This window comes from Oncorhynchus clarkii, chromosome 3 (genome assembly GCF_045791955.1).
Source record: "Oncorhynchus clarkii lewisi isolate Uvic-CL-2024 chromosome 3, UVic_Ocla_1.0, whole genome shotgun sequence".
Lineage (NCBI taxonomy): Eukaryota > Metazoa > Chordata > Actinopteri > Salmoniformes > Salmonidae > Oncorhynchus > Oncorhynchus clarkii.
The window spans coordinates 56,377,490-56,386,352 of record NC_092149.1 but is presented as its reverse complement, the minus strand read 5'-3'; the positions used below and the strand labels follow the sequence as shown (position 1 = coordinate 56,386,352).

Sequence of the window (8,863 nt, the reverse complement as noted above, 5' to 3'; positions counted from 1 at the left end):
AATGTATCACACCGGAGAAAGCATCCGAGCGAGCGAAACAGTGCCCCTCTGTCTCTCTACGTGTAGGTCATCTATCTGATGTTGTCTGGTCCAAACAAATATGACATTTTTGCCGCCCATAGCATTGAATGCAAGGGAAGTAAGAAAGCATTTGGCCTCCGTTGATAAAAAAAAGTATAACAAATTTGCCAATCAGCGTTGAGCTAAACTGAAAGCTGCGGGACAGGTACAGGATGGCAACAACAACTGCCCGAGTTACACCAGGAATGCACAATCCCTCCATCAGTGCTCAGACTGTCCGCAATAGGCGGAGAGAGGCTGGACTGAAGGCTTGTAGGCCTGTTGTAAGGGCCCTGTGTTCAGGGACACATTATTCCATTTCTGTTAGTCACATGTCTGTGGAACTTGTTCAGTTTATGTCTGTTGTTGAATATTTTTTTTTTTAAATTTTACCCTCTTTTCTCCCCAATTTCGTTGTATCCAATTGTTAGTAGTACTATCTTGTCTCATCGCTACAACTCCCGTACGGGCTCGGGAAAGACGAAGGTCGAAAGCCATGCGCCCTCTGAAACACAACCCAACCAAGCCGCACCTCTTCTTAACACAGCGCGCATCCAACCCTGAAGCCAGCCGCACCAATGTGACGGAGGAAACACTGTGCACCTGGCGACCTGAGTAGCGTGCACTGCGCCCGGCCCGCCACACGAGTGGCTAGTGCACGATGAGACAAGGATATCCCTACCAGTCAAACCCTCCCTAACCCGGACGACGCTAGGCCAATTGTGCATCGCCCCATGGACCTCCCGATTGCAGCCGGCTGCGACAGAGCCTGGGCGCGAACCCAGAGTCTCTGGTGGCACAGCTAGCTTCTTTCTCTTCTTTCACTTCTTTCTCAATCAACGTCTGTTTATTTTGCCACCAACGGTGGTTGAGAGTCCCGCGTTGCGGCAGAAAAGAGAATGTGTGTAGTGAGTCCAGGTAAAGCCACACAGCCACATGGATGCAACAGAGAGCGGGATCCTCAACGTGCTCACTCAACTTCACTAAGAAAGCAACATAGTAGAAAGTCCTGGAGAGGAGACCACTATGTGCTCAGATGCACAGAGCGGGTGCAAAAACACGAAGTGGAGTGTATTGTCAGAGAAGGTTTTTAGTCAAACCTGACATTTATTATCAGAAAGAAAATCTCTGGAATAACTAACCTCTTTACAGCTGTGTTGTGACTGAGAGTCCAATGAGATTAAGTGTCCCTATGTGGTACTGGTATATTGGTCTGTGTTGTGTGGAGACCATTATTGACCCTTTCAGTGCTTTATTGGTTTTGGAGCAGTTTAGTCCAGGGTAGATCAACAGTGGATTATCATCATGGCTGCAATAACACAGTTATACAAGGCGAGGGTTGGTGGTGAATCACTTCCACCTCTGTTAAGCTTTGTTTGCCCTAGACCACTGCGCCACCCGGAATCATGCAAATCCTTCTGAAAATAAAATAACTCAAATTGTAATGATTGTAATGGTCTTATACCCAATGGGTGTAATGGCCCACAAACACTATGCACATGTTTATGTATATAGATTGGGGTCTATTAATTGAGTAGCATTTAGATAACTGGTCAGTAGTTTAATCAGATTTCAACCAAAAACCAGATCAACAAAAATAAGAGATCTTTGAAAAAGGCAACTTAATCTGGTTGTGATTTAGTTATGTGACGTCCCGACCAGATTTCAACCAGAAAAATATGTCTTTATTACTTCATATGCCCACTGAGTATTTTCCAGTTTTCGGTTATGTTCCCTGAACCCGTTCCAACACCTGCATGTGACCAAATCGGATTTGTGTGTGTTCAGACAGCAGTCATTTGCGGACATGGCTACGCTAGTTGTCATAGTAATGGCGAGTGTGTGAGCAATGGTGTAGGCTGACTGCATTGTTGGTTAAAGACTTGTAAGTAAGCATTTCACGGTAAGGTTGTATTCGGCGCATGTGACAATAACGTTTGATTTTATTTGATTGGTGGTGGTGCTCGTGCTTCCTATCACTCAAGAGGTTATGTAGCAAGGTAAGGGGACAACAATGCCTGCTATGGACTTTTCCCAGTTTTTTTGAATGTTCAACATTATAGTGTAAGAATACTTTTAAAGCCTCAAAAGACGAGGTGATCCAACTTTCAAAACGAGTACTTTTGTCTAGCCACAGCAGTCAACTAGCTAGCCAGGTAGCTGTTAAGCTCTCTAGCACATTCACTAATTTGTTTGTAAACCATTAACAAGCAAATTAGCTACCACATGTTCTTGTCAAAACTGTCAACTGAGGAGCTAGCAAATCAAATCAAATCAAATTTATTTATATAGCCCTTCGTACATCAGATGATATCTCAAAGTGCTGTACAGAAACCCAGCCTAAAACCCCAAACAGCAAGCAATGCAGGTGTAGAAGCACGGTGGCTAGGAAAAACTCCCTAGAAAGGCCAAAACCTAGGAAGAAATCTAGAGAGGAACCAGGCTATGTGGGGTGGCCAGTCCTCTTCTGGCTGTGCCGGGTGGAGATTATAACAAAACATGGTCAAGATGTTCAAATGTTCATAGATGACCAGCATGGTCGAATAATAATAAGGCAGAATAGTTGAAACTGGAGCAGCAGCACAGTCAGGTGGACTGGGGACAGCAAGGAGTCATCATGTCAGGTATTCCTGGGGCATGGTCCTAGGGCTCAGGTCCTCCGAGAGAGAGAAAGAAAGAGAGAATTAGAGAGAGCATATGTGGGATGGCCAGTCCTCTTCTGGCTGTGCCGGGTGGAGATTATAACAGAACATGGCCAAGATGTTTAAATGTTCATAAATGACCAGCATGGTCGAATAATAATAAGGCAGAACAGTTGAAAGCAACACAATATACCAAATGATAGTCTAAAAAGGTGGTTTGAAATGCTGCTTGAAATATCTGATTCCATGTGCTTTTCGGCTATTCAGACTGCAGGAAAAATAACAGATTCAAATCAGATATGCAAATAAATGTGAGTCACTTCAAACTACCAATGTAAACAAAGCTTAACAGAGGTGGAAGTGATTCACCACCAACCAGCCTTGTATAACTGTGTTATTGCAGCCATGATGATAATCCACTGTTGATCTACCCTGGACTAAACTGCTCCAAAACCAATAAAGCACTGAAAGGGTCAATAATGGTCTCCACACAACACAGACCAATATACCAGTACCACATAGGGACACTTAATCTCATTGGACTCTCAGTCACACCACAGCTGTAAAGAGGTTAGTTATTTCAGAGATTTTCTTTCTGATAATAAATGTCAGGTTTGACTAAAAACCTTCTCTGACAATAGACTCCACTCCGTGTTTTCGCGCCCGCTCTGTGCATCTGAGCACATAGTGGTCTCCTCTCCAGTCCTCAGCTTTTCGACTTTCTACGGTAATGTATCCTCCCCGACGTCGCTTTCTTAGTGAAGTTGAGTGAACACGTTGAGGAGCCCGCTCTCTGTTGGATCCATGTGGCTTTGTGGCTTTACCTGGACTCACTACACACATTCTCTTTTCTGCCGCAACGCGGGACTCTCAACCACCGTTGGTGGCAAAATAAACAGACGTTGATTGAGAAGGAAGTGTTGATGCACAGTTGTAGAAAAGTGTCAACCACTAAACGTTGAGTTGTCAGAGGCTACCTGCGTATGCACTGCAGTGGAGTTCCTCTCTAAACTGGAATCAGCAGAGGATAAAATAAGGATTAATCACAGAAGTGCACGATGCTGAGATACCAGACGGTCCTTTGGACTTTCTCATTGCTGTCTGTTGCAGCTGGATCCGATTTTAAAGCACGTAACTGCAGTGGGGTTAAAGAAGCTTCTATTGCAAAAGGCTTCAGCTTTGAAAATGTTCCTCTCCAACAAATGTCAGGTAAGAACGGAATGATTTGAGTGCTGCCTATCAATACTTGGGCTAGGCTCTGTAAACTATTCAACACAGTCCATAGTTGCAAAGTGAGTAATATTATTGCATAATTAACCATATCATCTGGATAAGAATTTGCTTTAAGAGCGAAACTCATATACTGTATTATTCAAATTGTAAAGTTTAACTACCGACACTGACTGCTATAGGAGTAATTTACACTGAGCAAGTAAAGGTGAAAGAACATTTTGAAAACAGGTGCCTTTACACTACGAAGCACAATGATTTTATTGAGCGATTTAACTGTTCATTATGATAATGCACAGATATATATGTGAAAGTAGCCTTTATGTCGTTGTTCTGCGTGGAAGGCAAATTCAGATGAAGGCTATACTCACCTGTCATCCATAAAGTTGGGGTTGATTTTTATGTATGAAGGACATGTATTATGATATAAATGTAGCCTAATAATAATAAAAAAGTAATTCTATTTTCTAAATAATAATAATTAGCCTAGTACAACTTAACACACACTGTTTTAACACTGTCCTTATCTAGGTTACTTCAACAGGATGGCAGTAAATATTTTTTAATATCCAACAATACGATCCCTCATAAATCAAACTGTTTAGCTATTTAAACTCAAAGTCGTCTAATTATGCAGATATATCACAATAGCCAAGTATATAACATTCCCATTCTCTATGCTTACGTTCATTGGTAAAAAGTTTATCCTAAATATATCCACTACAGTAAAATAGAATATAAGTAGTCCTTGACATATTGCTATTTTAATATTTGACTTATTAAAGTGATTTCTTTATTTCTCTAACATGCTGTATAATATGTAAATGACAGCAGCAGAATAATCCTGATGGTGTTAGATTTTCTGTTGTGTCCAGTAGAGGTCTCTGTGTCTGCTATGCGCCTCTGTGGCGAAATAATGCATCATCAGGCATGCACTGGACTGATTTCTGTCCTGTTGATAACATGACAATGACACTGCCATGTAACGATCCCGCAAGTGGGTGCAATTCAATTTCCATCCAATATCCATTCCACTTCACATATGTGTCAACCATAGGTTAATGCTGGCATGATGCTATTATTATAGTTTTCGTAAGATGCATGTAAATATTATGATAACCAGCTGGTCTTCAGAAATATTTATATGGACTTTCCCTACTTCAGGCCATGGAGGCTTGGATTTCTCTGACCCACCCAAGTCAAGCTGTGGCTGGCTGGCTCAGTCAGAAACAACATTATTGCTTCACTGTTCTGATCAAGCATTCACAAGGGTGCATTTGCGCAAGAGAGTTGTCAGGAGGAATGTTTCAATGATTTTGTGCAGGTATTGTTAGGTTGATGCATGAAGTGGATCAACATGTTATTTTCATGATGTTAGTTGTTTCCTCGTTCCCTCCCCTTATGAATATGCACTTGGTCTGCTCAGACCATTAATGTCATAATGGCTTAGATCCTATAATTCTGTAGTTACAGACAGAAATCTGGCACAGGTAAAAAAAAAAAAGGCTGCATATTTGATAACAAGCACACCTGTTCATAGACAGGCTTGAATAACTAACTGATTAAATCCCTCAGATGTAGGCACGCTCCTGTCGTTGACATCTAATCTCCAATGGATGAAAACCTCAGTGTCTCTCATCTCGGAGTGATGCAGCTGTATGGCACTGCTTTGATCACATCCCACATGGGCGTTGACCCCATTTGTCTTCAGGAATGGCAATGACTGCCTATGTGATTTATGCAATGTCAACACCTCAGCAGCGGATGGCTGAAGCAATTCGTGTGTGTTTAGCTGACACAATTGTGTGCATATCCTTTGTTTATTCCTACTAGCGATGTTAACATTCCTGTGTCACGACCACCGTGTGTGCAATAAACTCAGAAATGGTGCCTCATCTAAGATTCTTGTCAAGTTTCAATAGTATACAACCAGCATGCCAGTCGATGGAAAATGCTGATCTGAGTAATGCATGTTAAAATATTGAGGTGGGGAAAAAACAAGTCTATCTGCTGCATAATCTGTCGAGGTTGACATTTTCATTGGTGCGAAGCCAATCCTTAAAATATTTAACATGAATTCTAACCGTGATATAGGGCAGGTAACTCTATGCATTGCTTGCTTTTTGTTTGCCTTGAATCACAATGTGTTATGATTAAATCCTAGTCAAGGATCGTCACTGAATAATCGGTTGAGTTGAGGTCTGTTGCTTTTGGACATTTCCCCAAGAGGAGGGCCATCAACCTCTAATTGTGGTCAAAAAGAGATGGGTGTGCCAGCATGACTTTGATGTCTGATGCCTTAGAGACTGAAGATGTTGGACATCATCAAATTAGATGTAAGGCACTGGAATTCCTCTCATATCCGTATGAAATCCTTTTGGCTTCATATTGTCCATGGCTCTACTCTTTTTCAGTGGTCTCTGATATACAAATGTGTGATTTCTTATTTTATTTTACTCGGTAGGCACCATCTCAACCTTTTTCTATGTATCACACACTTAGTTAGAATTCATTAGGGGTTTAAATATAACTTCATTGGAATGGAAGGCCTTCATATAATGCTGCATTAAAACAGTATCATAGGAACCAACTGCTGTCGCATATGCCAACATAAGAAAGTTGTCAATCATAATTTAGGCTTATTGAAGCTTTCTCAAATCTACTTTCAAGAGAGTCCATCCTACAGTTATATGCATGCTACACCCACTCCTATCGTTTCAGACCAGTAGTTTATATTGAATGGCTGAGCTGGAGCAGCGTGTGTGGTCAGCATCAGCCAGGTCAGGTGGAATGTCAGCAGTGGTGTCAGCGTTATTGATAGAAGTGCTGCTATGAGTCAGTGCCTGCAGGCCCAGTTGGTACAGTAATACTCCGGGACCTGGCCTGTACATTCTGAAGAGTCCCTGGTCCAAGTTGTCAGCAAGTACAAGAGTGACTGAAAAAGTGGACTTGCTGCGTAGTGCATTGCTTTACAACAGGGGTGACAAACATACAGCCCACGGGCCAGACAAACTCAATATACGAACCTTGGTAGAAATTATAATGGACCGACATTAATACAGTTTCTTGACTGTGTCCAGCTCGCTAATAATCACCGAAATGAAAGCTAGACAGTCAAGAAGCATAGAACATTTTTAAAATAATAGATAGAGGACTATTTGTTGCAAAATTTGACACAGAGGAAATATAACCAAATGCGGCCCCGGGGCAAAATGAGTTTGACACCGCTGCCTTACGCTCTAAATCAGTGGACTGTCAGCGCAGCAAAAATTGTCCGGTGCTCCTCCATCTCCTCTACAAGTTCTTGCCCCTGTATTTAAATAAACTGTCAGTGAGTTCCTTACATACCGGCCTCCCTCATCCAATCCCACCAATGCCCTGGTGAAAGACTAGCCCTGCATGCAGGCTTGTGAAAGATCTATCTCAGGTTCCATTTACTGACCCAATGAATTAACCAATACGCAAGACGAGACGCGACGACGGGGTGACTTGGAAGATGAGTCAAACAGACTGCTGGACCCTTCCTGGTAGATGTGTGTTATTAGGAACGCAGACACACACACACCCCCGAGCTGTGTCTGTGGAGCTTCTCAAGCTGTCCCAGCTCGACCCTATCATTTCATGTCCAGCTCAGCCTCCCTGTTCCCAGCAGTGGAATGAGACCGAAATAACGGTGCTGATATTTGATGTGGTCCATGGCTGCGTACACAAGCAGTCAAATTATCTCTGCTGAGCCGTGTAATGTGCACAGGTCCTCATCCTGACTTAAGTTGTGGAATAGATTGAAAAGGTCAAAATGGGAGCAGAGAGAATGGCCAAGTGAATCTGTTGGCCTCTGTGGCATACGTCCTTATTACTATGATGCATTGTCAGATTATGATGACCTCCCCACTGACACACACAGATGAGGAGAGGGATCTGTGAGGGGAATTCTGGCAAGGATCACATGTGGTGGTGGTATGCCTCTGTATTTCAATGTCCAGCTGATGAAAAGGATGGTGATGGACTTGCACCTAATTGAACTGTTGGGATTGGCAGTGATTGAAATTGATGTAAATAATAGCAGTGGTGGCGGTTGTGGGGGTGGGGGCTATAGTCTGTTGATTTAATCGGAATGTTTCCTACCGTGACGCACACAGGAGGTATCATCAGGAATGCCAGGGACCCAAACACTCATCTCTTTTTTTCCATGCCAAAGTGGATTTCTCAAATGCCTCTTCCAGCACCATGCGATTAATCATGCTCATGAATACTAAAATGGGCTGCATGATGGGGTTTCTCAACAGGAGCTCCCTCTCGGAGCAGGAGGAATGACTCTGGTTTGCCTGCTACTATTTCAGCCTCTCAGGGAGAACAACAGAATAACAGTGCAGTCGCTCAAAGCATATCAACAAGCTCCTGCAGAGTATAGACGCTGGTGCTGCCAATATCTTTTGTCAAGAAATTAAGTTGACAAGAGGATAGACTTTTTTTTGTCCCCTTTTGTGTTTAGTTATTTTATATTGGATATAAATGTGCAATTGAGCTGTGGATCTTGCTGTGGATAATTCATCTAGGCTATTCCAATGTTCCTAGTTCATTCTTTGTTCCTTGTTGATATAACTCCCTGTGCTTTCACACTTGGTCCACTGTTTTGATTATCGTCCCACCAATACAATTTGCACATTTCATCACACGTGCCGTCAAACTAATTGCTGGAAACATGTAATGCATAGTTTCCATGTAAGCAGAATTATATTTGACTTGACAAGTGCTTTTTATCACAATGTGTTCAGTTCTACAATCTCTCTAGATACAGTATAGTGTCATTATAATTCAAGCCATAGAAGGGAGATGGATTTCGAGGCGAGAGCTTGGAAGATTAAATGCTAATTCCTATACCATTACACCCTTGTGATTGATTTTAGCACTAAGTGGGCTCTAGTTTTGAG

The 8,863-nt window shown here is 42.3% G+C and overlaps 1 protein-coding gene across 1 annotated transcript in view; it reads left to right on the top strand.

Moving 5' to 3' along the window:
* Positions 1 to 3,388: 3,388 nt before the first annotated feature.
* LOC139399443 (glypican-6-like) overlaps positions 3,389 to 8,863 on the top strand; it is a 110,309-nt gene continuing 104,834 nt past the window's right edge. The window contains exon 1 of the mRNA XM_071144853.1: positions 3,389 to 3,911. Coding sequence (XP_071000954.1) covers positions 3,761 to 3,911 — 151 coding nt within the window. The 5' untranslated portion in view covers positions 3,389 to 3,760. The remainder of the gene's footprint in view (positions 3,912 to 8,863) is intronic.